The sequence below is a fragment of the Stigmatopora nigra genome, chromosome 16 (assembly GCF_051989575.1).
Source record: "Stigmatopora nigra isolate UIUO_SnigA chromosome 16, RoL_Snig_1.1, whole genome shotgun sequence".
NCBI lineage: Eukaryota > Metazoa > Chordata > Actinopteri > Syngnathiformes > Syngnathidae > Stigmatopora > Stigmatopora nigra.
In genome coordinates this window covers 5532882-5551367 of record NC_135523.1, presented here as the reverse complement: position 1 = coordinate 5551367, position 18486 = coordinate 5532882, and the positions used below count along the sequence as shown (strand labels likewise).

The window sequence follows — 18486 nt, the reverse complement described above, 5'->3', positions numbered from 1 at the left end:
TTTATAGTAGCTCTGATTCAAAATGGCCGACTAGTAACAATGTCTGCTCTCTTTGGCTTACGGGGTTTGTCTAACATCTAGATGTGCATACATGATTTTTAATATAACTACAGAGTTTCTGGGTGTGCCAGAGTAAACACAAAAAAAGAGAAATAGACTTGACAGCTTCCGCCTTTCCGTATATACTGACAACATTGGGAAACGCGTCTCTCAGTAAGTAGCAAACTTGTTTTAATTTGTAATTTGACAACGAGCCTCATATCATGTACTAATTTAATTTAGGAAGTTTGTGAGATGACTTTTCAAAAAGACATTAAATGATAAGTCATTTGCAGGATCTGTAAATATATATTTCAGGCACAACTTCAATCATAGACATATTTATTCTTAGAGAGAGGCAAAGAAAGTATGTATTATCTGCAAACGTATTAATGATTCTGACACAAAAGCACAGTAAGGAGAATTGGACCATCCTTGTTTTAGAAGTGTTTATTTTGTACTGCCTAATTGGTAAAGTTTTGCAGCAGTAATTTTGCTCAGCATGAATTTAGGATCATACTAAAGGTGATCTCAGGTGAAGATGCCAGTTGCTGTACTCATATTTTTGTGCCCACCTTTTCCAGACACAATGGCTTCAAGTCCCACTCTATCCAAGGCCAACACGAGCTTCTCCTTGGAGTTGCTGAAAAAACTGAGTGACAATGACAACACCGCAAACATCTTCTTCTCCCCCTTCAGCATCTCCTCGGCCCTGGCCATGGTGATGCTGGGATCGGGGGGCAACACAGCCACACAGATGTCTGAGGTATCAGAAACCCACGTGCATGAATATAATCAATGTGAATAATCTGTGATTCATCAATTTCTTCTGCTTTTTCCAGTAGACTCTTTTTGACTTTTGTTAAAAATCACACCATGCAAGCAAATACTATACAGGTGTAAAATAATTGCTTAAAATACAGACCGTATTCCTAAATTTTAGGGTGTGTAACAGAAAAATATCTGTGGGTTTTCGAAAAGTATTTGTTTGAATAGTGCGAATACATCACTGCATTATTTGCGAGGATGGTCATTGTTAACATAGCATTAGTGTACTTTAAATATAGGAACAATTGTCTCTTTGTATTTCAGTTTTGCTAGTCAGTCATTTCATTCACAATTGGAATTTTGTCCACATCAGCATGGCCCTTCCCTTAAAGCTATAGACGTATGTAGGTGCATTTGGAATGTGGGTGCAACGTTACACTGAAAAGACAAAGTGCAATTTACAAAAGGATCAGTAAAGCCGCACCCAAACAGGTCAGAGTTTCTTTATGTACTCGCAGAGAGAGGAAAAAAAAGCCTTCATAACATTGGGCCTTAGAGCTGATGACCTTTCCAGTATCCAAAACTGTCCAAAATATTTCTACAACTTTAAGGAGTATCTGGAAAATGACCCCAACCATTTAGAAGATTACTTTTACATATATTTTATTGTGCACGTTTATGCCACAGAAAGTTTTAGAATACATATTTAGTCATTTACAAGATGATTATCTTGGTGTTTGAAATATTTTGGGGGATTTCTAATCTAAATATAACCAAGTTGCCCAGATAAAATTTCCCACTTTACACTCATTTTTAATAAGGATCTATTGCCATAACCTGCAAACAGTTAATGTCTAACGCACTAAAGAATACAACTTGCACCCCCAGGTTCTTCATTTCACTGAGCCAAAGTCAATGCCAATGCAAATGCAAATGCCAACGCAAATGCAGATGCAGCAACTGGTCCAGCCCAGTGTGCCAGCATGGCTACAGAAGGTGGTAATGTTCATGGTCATGAGAATGTTGGATACCGCATGTGGAAAATATGACTAACAGTTGACATGGGTGGTGCTGGTTGAAACAGCGCGATAGTCTTAGGAGATTGGGAAATGGTTGTTCTAAAGCCACACCCGTTGGTGTTGCATAATGTGGAGGAATGAGGCCTCGTCTTTTTCTTTTCTGGTTTCTTCCTGCTCTGGCTGCTCAGAACTTCATTTTAAGGCACATGTGTCAAAGTGGCGGCCCGGAGGCCAAATCTGGTCCACTGCATCATTTTGTGTGGTCCGGGAAAGTAAATCATGAAAGCCGACTTTATGTTTTAAGATCAAATTAAAATTAAGAGGATAGATGTATATTATATTTCCTGATTTTTCCCCTTTTAAATCAATAATTGTAATTTTTTGATCAATTTTTTTTCTGTTTTTAGTTCAAAAATCATCTTGTAAAATCTAAAAATATATTTAAAAAAGGCTAACATTGTTTTAGATCTATAGAAAAAGTTTTAATCCAGTTCTTTTAATCCATTTATGAAAATAAATCTAAATATTATATCTAAAATGGTCCGGCCCACAACCGAACCCGAGTCAATCCGAGTCTGACACCTCTGTTTTAAGGCATCAATATATGGGGAATTTAACAATTCGCCATAACATGATAGGTTTTTATTTGGTGTGGGCCCAAGCACCAATTAGCATATATATTAATAACTCCTTAAGAATTTGATCCTTTATTTGGTATTAATAGTCACGCATTATTCATGCTAGACCAACTCCTTTTGACGGCATTCTTTCACTCACAATAACACCGGCATGAAAACAAGAGTTGACAACATTTCATAAAAAATGTTCTTATAAAATAACAATCAAACATTGTGAAAGGGTCCACTTTAAATCTAAAAATCACCTCCTTTTTTACAGTGCAGACACATGCCTTGAACTAACACAAACAAAAGAGTACACTGTGTTCATCAGGGCTTTAATAGTGAAAATAACAACTTGGTGGCAGCAGCATTGCATGTGAACTTCTTTGCAAAGGTTTCTTTCTATCTTTTGGGTTTGCAGGTCATTCTAGGTGCATAGTTCTGAAGTCAAATGTTTATTGCTGTCTAACCTAATGCCACTGTTGGTCCACAGAGTCTGAAAACCAAGGGAGAGGATGATGTTCACGCCAACTTTGCGAAACTCTTGGTCGAGTTGAACAAACCAGGTGTGCCATATTCCCTCAGCGTTGCCAACAGACTCTACGGGGAGCAGTCTTACCAGTTTGTTGAGGTCTGTGTTTCAACATATTTCAATAATCAAATAAGATGCACTGATAAAAATCAAACTGCCTCCTCATTGACATCTAATAGAAAAGTCAAAAGTATTGTCTTCAATGTAGATACTGGTGACCATGAAAGAACTACACTAAGGCGCTATTCAAACCACCATGTTACTTCTTTTTTTTTAAAATAAGTCATATGTTGAAGGGAATTTCAAAGCAATTTAAAAGAAAATTACACTGTGTTTTACTGTACTGTGTTTTTTATGGATTCAGAATTTTCTACAAGAAACAAAGAAGCACTACAGAGCAGAACTAGAGTCTGTGGACTTCATTAGGAACCATGAAGCTGCCAGGCTTAACATCAACACCTGGGTGGAGAAGGAGACGCAAGGTGGAGTTAACACTCACACACATAAACAATGTTTTCTACATTTTGTTTTTTAGTCTACCCAATTATTTGAGTTCATTTATCTTGTTTAACTTTTAGTGTCTGAGTCGATAGTGTTTTTAATCATGCATTTGTTGCTGATCAGGTAAAATTAAGGACATTTTGGCCCAGGGTGTGTTGGACAACATGACCAGACTGGTGTTGGTCAATGCCATCTATTTCAAAGGCAACTGGAATAAGAAATTTAAGGAGACCTCAACACGTGATGCTATGTTTAGGGTTAACAAGGTAATACTCCTTTGACACAACCTGTAAGTGATGATTCATAATAGCAGAACAATGGGGAACTTGTAATCTTGGCAGCAATCTTTGTGAACTGCAATTTTTTGATTTTCCTTCCTGCTTTTCTGGTTATGCCATAGTTCCGCCTTTTTGGAAAATTTTAGTACTTTTTCCCCACCTTATGCAGAAAGATTGTTTGTACTTTTTTTTAAGGAAGCCCTTTTTCTCATTTGAGTTGCAACTGTGGAAAATGTGTTTAGTTTAAACTTGTAAATTTTTACATTGCTTAATTGTAGGTTCCTGGAAAATGATTGACAGACGCTTTCTTGCTGAGTTGTTTAAATTTTGTAATCTGTGCATGACCAAATATGGTGTGAGAATGCTGGGAAGACATTGACATACAAAAATGGGTTCAGTTTTTGGTTCTAAATGTGCAAACACTATAATACAAGATTTATTTTTTGTAAACCTCATCTAGTATTGCTAAAATGGAATATATATAATACAACATAATTATATGGCGACCTATTATTTTCTAATTAAATCTTGAAATGGGAGGGTATTGGGAAAATAATATTTTTCTTCATACAGCACATGTTAAACTATTGGAGAGTGAAATACTGTACATCATCTACAAGTACAATTAAAATGAATTCTGAGTCGTTCACAGGTGCTTTCTGAAGAACAAAGTGTTAATTACAAGATTTGTTTTTTTATATTTTTTAGAATGAAACCAAACAAGTAAGAATGATGCATATGAAGGACAAATTCCCCCTCACCTTCATCCCAGAAGCCAACTGCCAGGTATTTCAAAGATGAACTAAACTAACCTCACAAAACATGTTTTTTTTTCTCTCAAAATTCAAAAAAAGCCTTTTTTTCATCATTGGGATAAAACAAGACACAAAAAAATTCAAAAAAACACTTCTGTTTGGCAGATCTTGGAAATGCCTTACAAAGGAAAGGACCTCAGCATGCTCATCTTTCTACCCAATGACATTGAGGACGGTTCATCTGGACTGGCCAAGGTCAAATTTTTACATAAATACACTATATATGCTTGGCTTTTGAAAGAGGCACATTTAAATCAAATTTTATATTCACCACAGATAGAGGAGAATCTGACCCACGACAATTTTGTGGAGTGGACCCGTCCTGATATGATGGATGAAATCGAGGTGCAGGTTGGTCTGCCTAAATTCAAGCTGGAGGAGAACTATGACATGAAGAATGTTTTGGTCGCCATGGGGATGGAGGATGCCTTCGACATGTCAAAGAGTGATTTTTCTGGTAGGCCTATGTGCTTGGGCTATACTATCCCAAATGATACAAAAAAATGCTATCTTATTTCAAAAAGAAAATAACTATATCACTACATTAAAGAATAATAATGGAATTTTTACTTACCCATAAGTGGCTTATGGTCTTTTTCTATTATAAGAGTTTGTTTTGTTGTAAATTGAATGTGATCTATAATGCCTTTCTCTCTTTCCATTGTCAGGCATGTCTCCAGCTAATGACCTGGTATTGTCCAAAGTCATCCACAAGGCTTTTGTCGAGGTAAACGAGGAGGGAACCGAGGCTGCAGCAGCCACCGCCGCCATCATGATGTTGCGTTGTGCACTGGTTACGCCCACATTTATCGCCGACCATCCCTTCCTCTTCTTCATTCGGCATAACCCATCGAAGAGTATCCTATTCGCTGGACGATATTGCTCGCCTGCCTCACGAGAAATGTCTTCATGCGTATCCCTTTAACTCCGCATCACCCTTTTCGGTTATTTTGATGCCAAACATTACTATATTTTACTGTGTATACCTTGCACATATTTTACATTTAACTATACCGTAGTTGTGGGAAAAAAACATTGTTGTCTAATCCTCATGACACTTGGATACCAAAGAGAAAAATGACTTAAATAAACAATAAACATTTATGTGGAGTTGAAATGGTAATTGGAATAGAGATTACACATTGCATTGATAATGAATTAATCAACAGCTCACCTCTTCTATATGTACTGTCTAAACATGATTGAAATTAATTAATTACTTAAATTACTTTTAAGAACAGAAAGCATCAACTGTTTATTTATATAATTGTTTGTCATGGAACAACTTGCATATATAGGCATAAGGAACAATTTCCCCACTTTTATCTTTTGATTGACTTTTCACTGGAATTACAGCCATTATTTCACATTCAATAAGGAATCTTTTATGCAAAGGGTGTAAACTGAATCTATTTTCTTACATTGCGTGTCTTGATTTTGATTTGTGTGCAAAGTTGGATTGTATGTGCTCATGTCCAATAAAATTTATCTAATGCACTTTGGTGTCTAAACAGACAGATTAAACCATGGATGAATAAAAATATTTCCAATCATAATCTAGTCCTTGGATTTTTTGAAGGCTCAACATTAGCAATTAATCATAAATGTATGATCAGGAGAGGTTGCATAGTGCAAAATATTTCAAATATTATAGGAATAGGAGGTGTTTTTTGTTTATTTGATAATTATAACCATTCTTTATTGAGTAAAGGATGCAAATTCTTGCAGCAGATACAGCTGTATTTTTCTGTGCCGTGCTAAAATCCATATTTCCATGAAGCCATTTCAAGTTAATAAAAGGCAGATGGATTTATCGTTCCTTAATTGTCCTCAATAGATTTGATTTTACTGTTCACATTAAATAAAATAAAGTGAGTCTCCTTCCTAAACGGTCGAGGGCGCTGTTTGTGAATGCAGTAAAACCACGGGCAAAGAAGGTCTGCCACTTCCGATTTACTTCTGGTATTTATTGTTTTGAAATATTTCCCGTGTCAAACATGCAAACGCGACTGCGAGAATATTATAAAGTCGTGTTCAGCACGTAAAAAGGTAAATAAAATGTTCCAGCAGAGTCAGACTTGTAGGCAATTGTACTGTAGGATTTGCTACTATATGCTGATTTTGTAGTACTTATCCATTCCATATTAGACATGGAGAATCTATTAGTTAAAGTGGCAGAAAAACGTGTTCTCTTCACTACTTCTTTCGTTATACGTCTCGCCTTGGTCATTTATGGGGAGTTCCACGACAGGATGATGGTAGTGAAATACACTGATATTGACTATCACGTCTTTACAGATGCTGCGAGGTTCACTACTAAGGTAACTAGAAGTTATTTTTCATAGTTTTAGCTGCTAAAATTATACAAACAAGCCTCTTAACTATTATAATGATGTGTTGGTATATTTGTAATGCTGTCATCGCTGTATTATGTTCAAATGTGTTCACAGGGGGAATCCCCATACAATAGATCAACTTATCGATATACACCACTATTAGCCTGGCTGCTCACTCCCAACATTTATATCCACATGGTGTTTGGCAAACTCATTTTCATCCTATGTGATGTGTTGTCCGGACTATTGATCCACAAGATTCTATGCCTACGAGGTATTGGTTCTGAGGTGTGTTCATACTGTCTTCCAGAGGATAATGGAAACTCAATGATGTCACTTTTTTTCTAGTCATGTTTCAAGTGTTTAAAAAAACAGTGCATGTGTTAATTATCTTGTAGAATATAGTCATCTATAGTCATAGAGGTACATGCATTTTAACCTGTAAATCCTCCTAGATGTATGACCTAAAAAGTTGCTACTGTATTCAATGGGTAATATTGTTGGTTTTATGATCAGACAGCAGTACGGGTTTGTTCGATGTGGCTCCTTAACCCCATCCCGATGGGAGTATCCAGCCGAGGGAATGCTGAATCTATTCTGGCTGCTTTAGTGCTCGGCACTCTCCTTTGTTTAGAGGGTAAGTGGATGGACAGATAGACAACATAGAATGATTGAATGAACTCAACCTTTTTAATTAATTGTCCCTTCCTTTTTTTCCCCCTCATAGGCCGACGCATGACACGGGCAGCATTGCTCTATGGCTTGTCTGTTCATATGAAGATCTATCCCATCACATATGCTCTTCCCATTGTCCTGACTCTCCGTACAAAACATTTTAGAAAAGATGGAGAGCAAAACAAATGGAGGAGTTTCATTGACCTCTTTGGAAGTTTCTTCAACAGGGAGATTTTCTATTTCGCAAGTGTGGCCGGAGTGCTGTTTTTGAGTCTCACAGCACTTTTCTATTACATGTAAGAGCAATAATTGAACTTGTAGTCACAAGTTAGATTACATTTGTCTTGGATGTGAATGTACTTGCAATTTTTTTGTATTGCTCTTTTTCTATTTGCTATGATATGCCTTTATAAATGATGGACTTTGTTTTCTAGGTATGGTTGGACATTCCTTCATGAGACTTACTTCTATCATTTAACCAGAAGAGATATTCGCCATAACTTCTCACCATACTTCTACATGCTCTACCTAACTGCAGGTAATTATGGGCCTCCCATTACATACCTTGAAAACCTTATTAAAAATGAAACATGCAGTAAAATGTTAGGAAGGTTCAAATTTGGGTGAAACTGAAATAACTAAAAATCAATGATAATGTTTTTCATTTACATGCCGCATTCCCCTTTCTTTCAACTTCTTGAATATGCAGTTGATATTTAGGACTTGAATGTTTCAGTACTTTTTGCGCAACTTGATGTTCTTGGGACATATCATAACTTGCTGAATAGCAAAAATTACAATTTGTGCCATCTTGGTAGAGGAAATTACTCCTCGTTTTGTTTTAAAGACAGCAGGTGGAGCCATTGGCTCGGGTTGGCGGCATTTCTACCACAGTTGATCCTCTTGTTAGTCACATCATGGGCTTTTCACCATGACCTGGCTTTTTGCTGTTTTCTACACACTGCCATCTTTGTCACTTTCAACAAAGTCTGCACTTCACAGGTACAGGAGTCAGACTCAAAACAGTATTTGTCATTTTGATCTCTGGGCCTTAATGGTCTATGAACAAAATTGCAAATGCTGGGAAATTCTATTCGCGAACACACTTTTCTTTGAAAGAAAAATCCACATTTTGTAGTATTTCCTATGGTACCTGAGTTTACTTCCGCTGGTCATCCCTCATTTGAGTCTTTCGGCGAAAAAAGGAGTTGGACTGCTCATCCTCTGGTTTGCTGGACAGGTGAATATCTTTTTTTCATTTCTTTTTTAAATTATTATTATTAAACACCATATTTCCTTGAATATTCCCTTGTAGAGTTTATCTACCCAATATTAGGGAATATCAAGGATGATTGTGTTTAATAGAGCATAAAATAGAAAATATATATGCAAATTTTGTTAATCTGGAAACAAATTTTAGTACTTTTCAATATTTATATGTATACATTGCATAGCATACACTGTAAGTAACTAAAATGCATTTTTTCTTCCTCAGGGTATATGGCTGGTGCCGGCTTACTTCCTGGAGTTTAAGGGTTACAATGTCTTTCTGTTCATCTGGCTTGGTGGGCTTTTTTTTTTAATTGTTAATTGCTTCATTTTGATTCAGCTCATAGTACATTACAAACCAAAAAATACTAGAAAAACTGTCAAAATGATGTAGCCCTCAAGTCAGATGAATGTGCAAGGACCTGTAATTGAATCAGCACATCAATATGAAGACTTCTTATTTACAAACCTTTTTAATCACATAACTTTTGACATTTGAAAAGATAAATAATATGACCGTGGTTCCATCTAAGATAAACAATAATTTACCTTCTTTAAGTTTAGTATTATAATAATAATATCAATAATAATGGACAATGTAGTAATGTCCTATATACCTATAGGCCTATAGATAGTTAAGGCAAATCTACTGTATTGGAACCTGGTATATTCAGTCCGCTTATTGCATTGTAATGGTAAAATTTTTGTATATTGAATGTTTTTTGATATTGAATAAACAGAAAAATAAGTATGGGATTACTGTATTTATTTTTTGCATTGCTAACTTTGTTTATGCTGCTCTGTTAAAATTTAAACACATCAGAAATGTTAAAAGGTAATATATTTGAGATTTCTGCATAATACTGCTATGTCCAATAGGGGGTAGCCTGTGTTTGCATATTGCCTGTCTGTCCTGACATAAACTTAATGATGGGTAATTACTTACTGATTGAAATGGTTGCACAAAAAATCTGTGCTGTTTTTTTTAATGTGATCAGAGCTACACTATTAGGTAAAAAATACCATATACGAGCTGCTTTAAAAGATGTCTCACATTATGTTGGTCTTTAGCAGGGTATTAATTGAAATACTCTTTTTGCAAATTGATTATGAATTTATTAGGTTCAAAAAAAATGTTCAGGTTGTTCAACACAATTAGGTAAGTATTCATATTTATCTATTGATGTCTAATATTTGTTATTATTATTTCAAAACTAATTGTGATGAATCCCAAATGCATAAGATTTTTTTATAGTACTTTATTGTGTTATAGGTGTTTTATGCAGGTCTTGTATTGCAAAATGTGTTCATATTTTCTTCCATGTTTTGCGGCCTTTACAAAATTGAATTCATCTCGAGTACTCCTTATAAAGGCTCTAAATTTTTCTAGTACTATTTAGTTTAAATTGTCCAATGTATTTGTATTTGTATGTATATATGCATACATTTCATGTCTGTGAAATACCCTTAAGGATTCTGCTCATTGTCATCAGGGAGATTGGGGGATGTTGTGGATCTGTGTAGATATGCATTGCTACATCTGCCTCTATGTCCGTATGTGTGTGTGTTTGAGAAAAAGACATGGAAAAAAAACAGGGAGTGGGTGTGACCAATTTGGACAAATGGTGTGCAGAGTGGGTTATGAACAGTCACGCAACATTGCATGGTATAGGATTATTGGTCTTGGACCACAAACTCACACACAACTCTGCAGCTGACAACAACCATCACACACTTTGCTTTGAAATCAGGCCCTAACTTTTGTTCTTCCACCTCGACTTCATACTCACCCCTTTTCCTGTCTCTGTACATAACAAGAGTTGTTGAGTTGGCGTGATGTATGGATGGCTGCGTGCACGATCATAAAACATTTAATTTTAGCCTTATTCCCCTTTTTTCTTATCACACCCATCTTTAAATTAGAATGAAAGATGCAATTAAGATGCATAGGAAATTACCATGCTCATTATTCCCTTATAAAGATGATTATATTATATGTATTCAGGCTATACACAGAGAGCTTTGTGTTTTAAAACATGCAAAAATTGCCCCTAAGGATTGCCTTTAGGTATGCTGCTTTTACAGTCAGTTTAGTGGAGAATTATCTGTCAGAACCTGTTAGGTATCAAGTAGCTTTTAACTATTTCACTTGTGTTTTGTTGAATATAGCTTCCAATTCAGGACATTTCCACCCCTTCCTGGCAATGACCAGCCTTCATTATTAACGGTAAGGGAGCCCTGAAAGACTTTTTGTTTAGATGAACTGTACATTACATCTTCGTAAAGGGGCGTCCAAACTTTTTCCTCATGCACCCACATTGAGAAGAATGGGCCACTTTATAATTCTACAATTGCCAAAACCAATCCATCATTCATATGTATGATTTTTGTACTCTATTTTTCTGTAAATACCAATAAGGGAAATGACTTGGGATATTTTGGGACAGCTCAATTCTGTCATATTAGTTAAACCCCTGCACTTACCCCTAATTCCACATTCAGATCCAAACAGAGCAATCTTTAGTAAGTTAAAAAAATTAATAAAAAAAAAAAGAAAAAATATATATATATATATATATATATATATATATATATATATATATATATATATATATATATATATATATATATATATATATATATATATATATATATATATATATATATATATATATATATATATATATATATATATATATATATATATATATATATATATATATATATATATATATATATATATATATATATATATATATATATATATATATATATATATATATATATATATATATATATATATATACCCTGTAGAAAAAAAAATATATAATGGAAAAAAAAGTATATCTTAGTGGAATGAAAGCAAGTCTTCCATTTTGATATAAAGAAAAGTCTTTTAATAGATAAGTCTCATTTGCAAAACATGTAGAAACATTGGTACACACTGCATATTTACATCGTGTTTACTACTACCTACTCAAATCACACAAGTAGGGCAGGTTTTTATGTTGTTGTTGTTGCTTCTTTTAATACAGTTATCAAAATTGTAGTTCAGAAAAAGCCACATGGATTCATCTTTGATAAAGACAAAAGCCTTCAAACTGCAGCCTTTAAATTAAACACTTTTGAATTACAATAAATATGAATCATCAAACATTTATTGAAATGAACACGCACATTGAGCAAAGACAAATTCAATATAGTGAGACAATGTACACATGTATGTTGACTATTTGGGGGGAAAAATACTTCAACTGAACTACTTACTCTCAGTAGTGCAATTTTGAAAACTACCACAGTAGCGTCACAGAACTAAGGTTGTGACATTAAATTAATTTTGTGCTTTCTGTTTAGTTGTGCAAAAAGACAGAGTGTGAAGACCACATTTGTTTTCTAACTCAACCACAACATTAACAAAAAACAGAAAAGTGTCATATCTGCAATGAAATGCTGATCTTATAGTAAACACTAAACTTTACAACATAAGCTGTGACATTAAAAATATTTAACAATTAAAGTCTTACTAAATTGAAGATCCTTTTGTGTGCTTTGACAGAAGACTATGAATAGTCTTCTACTTCAGTTTAAACTAAAATGACTTAGAACAAAAAAAATAACAAATAGAATGCTTCCACTGATAATGTGCTTGCTTAAACCTTAATCCAACTCGTTCATTCAAACCATTAAAAAAACTTTTTTTTTAATGAGCTCTGTGTTTGAGGCCATTTAAACACGGGCCCAAATTAGAGTTTTGCATTTGTGGCTTTCCTTATGTACTCAAATTTATTTAGTATGGCAGTATTTGTTAATTAAATGTAGTGAATAATACTTAATGCTATAACACAATCACCAGTTTGAAGTATTTTGGAAAATGTACTGTAAATCTGATACTTTGAGGAATATTGTGAGCTTTCTGGGTAATGGATTGTATTCTGGGATGTTGGTCGACTTATGATATGTTGTTAATTCAGAAACCCCTATTTTCAATTGTAAATAATGAAAATATAAATATATTGAATATTTAATTAAAATTGGAGTTTTGTTGTTACTAGAAGGGTCCTTTAGGATACTTTCTCACTCACATTGTTAAAACTGTCACCTAGAAGTTTCCTAGTGAGTTTTAATTGTGTATTTATTAGGTGACACTGTAAACTAGAAACTTACTAGTAAGGCCTCCACACTCCACTGTCTATTTCTGACAAATTTATTTAATAACTCCATGATTTTGGAAGCTGGCGTGTATATTTTGTTGTTATGATCCATAGAAACAATCCCAGTGTTCCTAATCTGTGGGTGATTTCTAGTTAAAGTGCTAAAACATGCAAAGCTTACAGTGACCAAAGAGCTTCACGCACATTGTAAAATAAAAACAGAAAGCTGACCCTCCCAGAATAAACCCAATGGCAGAGGTGAGTCATCTGCTGCATAGCAAGGTTAAATTGGTTAACAACATCACAGCGAAACGTCAAACAATGGGTGTGCACAACACGTGAAATAAATGCCGTGCCTTGATATTATTTGACTCATTGACACTAAATCCAAAAGTGCTCGGAACTACAAAGTACAAAACTATTCATAGATTTGTTTCACTGTATTGTTTTTGATTGTCATGACAGTATCAATAGAACCTGAGCCTCATAAATTGTAGAATGCTGAAGTTATGCATGTTATGCTGGTAAATATGAAGGACAATTGGAAATCAGCTCCACATTTTGTTTGTGTGTGAGTGTGTATTGTATGCAGTAATGGTTTCATGACCAGAAGTTGACTGATGTGAATTAATTGATTGACGCTATATTTTTAAAAGATGGAAAAGGACATTTCTTGCAATAATCTATATTCACCAATATTGGATTTTTTTTTTAAACATTTGTTGCATTGAATTTTCTGCATCCTCCGATGATGACTACATCAATCTTGAAACATCGGTGTGAATATCTTTGTTAAACTAGTCTGGAATAGCCCTGTTGTGGTTTGTAATTGCAGTATTTTTTTTTATATAGAACCATTTGCCTTCACTAGCATCTATTATGGATTTCTTGTCAATTATTCATCGTCCCTGCTTATCCGTCATGGTACGGGGCGCAATCTTTCTCATACGTGGCCCACCAGAGGCCTAAAAGTGTGTGTATCTCTTTGAATACGTTTGTGGTCAATGACAGTGGGTGACTTGCAGCGGTTATTTTAGGGCATGTAAATATAAGAGCTGTTTTTGTTGTGCCCTGTGCTCACACATGGCATAATGTTCCTTGGACCAACCATCATTGGTTGGCTCATGTCGTGACCACCCTCTGGCCACGGTGGCGAGTCCATGGGCTCCCGTTTGATGGAATGGATCAGCCCGTGACCTTTGAACTCGTAAGTGCCGGGCTTGTTGAAGTCCTGGTGCATGTAGGGTTTTTGAGGCTCTTGTTGATAGACATGAGAGTCGATGAGGTTGATCGATTGATTACCGCATTGGGAGTGAGAGAGTCTCTGAGGGCTAAACTGGTTGTTATCGTTGTTATTATTGCTCAAGTCTTTGTCACATTTTAACAAACGTCCGCTATTGTTGACTGCATAGTTCTGATAGTTGCCGCTGTTGTACGACGGGCTGATCCCCACTTTGCCTCGGTGACAGGGCGAGTATTGCAGATCGTAGTAATCCGTCTCGGATTTTAGAGGGATGCCAGAGCCATGGTCGTAAACCCCGTTCCCGTAACGACGGTCAATAGCGTCTGGATCTCGATGCGGCCAGGGTCGCCCAAAGGGATCACAGGCATTTTCCGAGTCGGAGTCGTGCTCGACTTTGATGGGGGGCATTAGTTGGCCATCATAGCATTCACCGTAGCCATTCTCATTCTTCACTAAATCCACGCAGTAGGCGTCCGGGTCAGCGGGAATCTGCAAGCTACCGTAGAGCTTGGAGACAAACACCTCGCCGTTCCTCCCGCTGTGGCAGTTTGGAGAAAGCCTGTACGGCTTCCCGTATTGGCCAGCCTTGTTCAAACGTTGGTTAGTCGGGATGTACCCGACACCCTGTCCCGTTCTGATGGGGCCCAAGTTTGGCCGAAAAGGCCAACCGCTTCCCAAGCCTGGGCCCATGCCCTTCTGGGAAGACATAGACGACTTGCAGAAATTGAGGGGCTCTTCCTGATTGTAGTAGTCATCGGGGCGGAACTTGAGGTTGTCTTTGGTGTGTGGGGTCCAGGGAGTGTGGTGGCCTCTCTGAGTGTTCCCTGGAGTCGGACAGGAAAGGAGGAGGGGATCGTTTACATCGCCCATTCCAGCACTAAAAGAATGCCTTCGGAGGTGTTCCCCTCTTTCTCTGAAAAATAGAGAAATCAAAGTACTGTATATTAGAACATTTCATTAAGTATACAATTAGTAAAAATACATTAAGTGTATCTGGGTATTTTGCATCTTTAAGTTTGTTGACAGTATATTTCAAAAGTATGGTTTTAATAAGTTTTGCTGCCTGTAAAGTATATCGGTGGGGTCTTTAAAATTGGAAAATATAATTTTTTTAACCTATTGTGAAGTACAAACTTAGATAAAATATTTACATAAAGATAATACAAATATCTTTGGCCTCCAAACTTGTCAATAATTGGATTTAATGTAACTTGCAACCAATCTATGAATGACTCAATGGACAAATATTGAGATTTTAGTGCACATAAGTTCATGAGAGAGCCATTCAAAAAGTGACTCATATTTTCCGAGTTTCATGTCTGAAGATTGAAAACAGTATAAACATCCACAACCACAAGATCAATGATGGCCAGAATTTTATGGACTGATGTAGTCCAATCTAAAAAAGCTTCTTTCTTTTGATATATCCATCGCTAAATCTTTCGTGATCGAGGATCAATCTAATTAGAAAATTGTGACTATGAATTGGATGTATGCGAATCTGAACGCTGACGAGTTGCCCTGTAGTTTCAGAGTTGTGTCATATTCCAGATATCAAATCAAGTACAAATTGGTGCTATTAGTATTGAAAGCATGACCTTTAATTATAGCACTGCTATTAAATGTATTAATTAAACATTAAAAACACCATGAAGCCTTTTGAATATAAGAACTTGAGTCAGTCTTACCCATGTTCCATAACCGAGATAATCCCTCCTCCACTCTTGTTCTTTCCTCGCATTAACATGTTCTTCATTTTCATCTCGGTAATAGAGGGCAGTAAAAGGGGTACAGCTACGCAGAAGAGAGCCAGCTGGGGAGGAAGTTGAGCCCCGGAGCCTGATTTCTTTTTCTGTCCTTGGAGAAACTTCAGCCGACCCTGAAACTGCATTGTCTGGGGACAGGAGACAGGAAGGGTTTAGTGGTTTGAACATCAGAAGGCATTATAACGTGATACTTTTAGGCAGGTCTATGATTATGCTATTTTTTCACATTGATCATCATTATGAGGGCAGCAGTGTCTCTGTCTGTAAGGACTGAGCAATAAGAAGTATCTTGTGAAGATCGGTGGTTCAAAATAAAATGGAAATTGGAACGATTGCCTTCCAGCTGCATAGACCTTTCAACCTATTTTTCCCTTCAAACTGGAGTTAGTATAGATGTTGCGTATCATGTGAAGTCTTGAGTCATCTTGTTGGATTTACTTGTTGACTGGTTTGTTTGGTGGTTAGTTTGCTGGATTATGCCAAAAGTACAGTTTTAGATGTGTTTCTGAGTTTAGATCAAGTCAAGGAAAATTATATGATCCTGTCGTCTATTGGCATTCTCTAATTAAGAGAAGGGAAGGAACCTTCTCACAATTTCACATAAAAGGAAAAGTCTGGGTGGTTCATTAATTTATGGAGGTTGGTGTCACACAAACTCAGATCTAAATTCTGGCCTGTATTTATTTGGCAAACAGGCGATTTGAAATCTCCAACTTTTCAATTTTCTGGAATGTAGATCCGATGTTCCAATCCAATCGGTGTAATCATGTGAATCAGACAAGGAGTCAGAATTGATAAATCCACAGTCCTAAATACTACTATTGGGAATATATTTCTCAATTTTCAAGACAGCTCGTCTATGAATTATGCTTTTGTGTCTTTTTTGCAATTATTTGGACTCATGAGGAAAACATTCATAAACATTGGACACCGTTGGGCTACAAACACTTCCAGTACAGAAAATTGCCATATAGGGTTTCTGTTGTATGCCAAAATCCACTAGAATGAACTTGGTAAACTTGTTGACCCTGATAAAATGCTCTAAAGCCATACTCGGCTTGGCCTGTCGTCAGACCTCTAGCATTTTTCCATGCGATCTTCAGTTTAAAAGCTGTGGGATATGAACCAGTTTCTTTGAGAACCATTGCTATGTCCACCTTATTATTTTTAAACACTTTGCGCTACCATCAAAGATTACAGTAAACAAACGAACACTGGTAAAGGATCCCTTTCTTCCTCATATGCATCATATTATATTTATTGACTTGAATCTCCTCCAAGATCATTTTTTATGATTCGGTTTGCGAGTTACCGTTGAGTTTAGCAGACGCGCTGCTTTGTGTCACTCACCAAGAATCCAGATGTGCTATCCAATAGACACCGAACCCTCGCTATGAAACATCTGTTTAGAAAGCAGGAGAGCTCAGGAGGAATGCCCCCCACGTCCGGAGAGTGGAACAGGCTGCTCACCACAAAATCATCACCTTAAAATGCAAAGCCAGTGTTAATACAGTACAAAATCAGGATGACGAGTATACCAGGAATGGACATGAGTGAGGTGGAATTTTCATTTGACTTGGCATAATTTAAATCTTTTGATTTTTTCAAACGTTATTTTACTCACCAGTCCCTGTAGAGAGTTGGGTGTCCTGATGCGCTGATGTTCCCGGGTTGTGGGGTGGACACATGGCCCAGTGGAGCTGGTTTTTGAATTCTTGTCTGTCATCTATGTGAATGTAGTCAAATACATTCTGGTGCATCACATCAGTCTATAAAGGGGAGAAAAAAACGTCATTTTGTTAGTCAGTTCCAGATCATGTTTCAATTCCTCTTGACAACAATTGGATTTAACTGAGAACAACACCTAGTAGTTAACACATCTCACAATACTGAGTAGTAAAGTCTTTGCGAAGAAACAAAAAAAGATCCTTGGGTGATCCAACCCGAGGTTTTCCCACCAGAAGCGCAGTTCATTTGTAGTCATGATGTAATTGTCTATATGCGGATGCTGTTTTGGAGCGTGTATTACAACCATATAACTCATCTCCTGACACCCAGAGCACTTTAACCTCCAAAAACACACACATTTGCACAGAACACACAAAGTCAACGCAAGTCAGTAAATTCTGAAGTCTTTTTTACAAGTACAGTAAGAGTATAGGGCAGCTGCAGGGCCATCGAGGGCAGCTGTGTTTGTCAAACATTGCGTGACACCAGCTCCCGAACAGCAGTCCGGTCCAGCTAAACCTCCCCATACACACACATTGAGACTGAGTCATTCTCCAGCCAGCTCTCGTCATCTTTCTCTTTTTTTTTTCTTCTCCAGCAATTGCTGTGCTTTCTGTCATTCTCTGACAGATTCCTCACTCACATGTTCAACCTTCTCCTCTTCCCTCTCTGCCTCCTCCCTGCGCTCTCCCTCCATAATTTCCACACTGGTGGCACGCGAGGGCTTTTGATCGTCTGCCTCTGAA

General features: G+C 36.6%; 3 protein-coding genes across 4 annotated transcripts in view; 2 read left to right on the top strand and 1 right to left on the bottom strand.

Annotated features, from left to right (window-relative positions):
- Positions 1-52: 52 nt before the first annotated feature.
- On the top strand, positions 53-6128 carry serpinb1l3 (serpin peptidase inhibitor, clade B (ovalbumin), member 1, like 3). Of its 2 annotated transcripts, XM_077736217.1 has the most exons (10): positions 53-213; positions 624-805; positions 1696-1803; positions 2940-3077; positions 3343-3460; positions 3603-3745; positions 4466-4543; positions 4678-4767; positions 4849-5029; positions 5241-6128. In XM_077736217.1, the coding sequence occupies exons 2-10, from the start codon at positions 629-631 to the stop codon at positions 5495-5497; spliced, it is 1290 nt and encodes a 429-aa protein (XP_077592343.1). In that variant the 5' UTR covers positions 53-213; positions 624-628; the 3' UTR covers positions 5498-6128. The 2 variants fall into 2 exon arrangements, with proteins under 2 accessions (XP_077592343.1, XP_077592344.1); XM_077736218.1 differs by lacking the exon at positions 1696-1803.
- Positions 6129-6505: 377 nt separating this feature from the next.
- pigm (phosphatidylinositol glycan anchor biosynthesis, class M) lies at positions 6506-9608 on the top strand. The gene is made up of 8 exons (XM_077735917.1): positions 6506-6893; positions 7023-7196; positions 7425-7545; positions 7636-7879; positions 8018-8121; positions 8431-8585; positions 8722-8823; positions 9079-9608. The coding sequence occupies exons 1-8, from the start codon at positions 6723-6725 to the stop codon at positions 9244-9246; spliced, it is 1239 nt and encodes a 412-aa protein (XP_077592043.1). The 5' UTR covers positions 6506-6722; the 3' UTR covers positions 9247-9608.
- Positions 9609-13753: 4145 nt separating this feature from the next.
- Positions 13754-18486, bottom strand: part of ahrra (aryl-hydrocarbon receptor repressor a) — a 44828-nt gene continuing 40095 nt past the window's right edge. The window contains exons 6-9 of the mRNA XM_077735918.1: positions 17637-17781; positions 17363-17496; positions 15935-16140; positions 13754-15159 (exon numbers count right to left, since the gene is read on the bottom strand). Of these exons, the coding sequence (XP_077592044.1) occupies positions 14037-15159; positions 15935-16140; positions 17363-17496; positions 17637-17781 (1608 nt within the window). The 3' untranslated portion in view covers positions 13754-14036. The remainder of the gene's footprint in view (positions 15160-15934; positions 16141-17362; positions 17497-17636; positions 17782-18486) is intronic.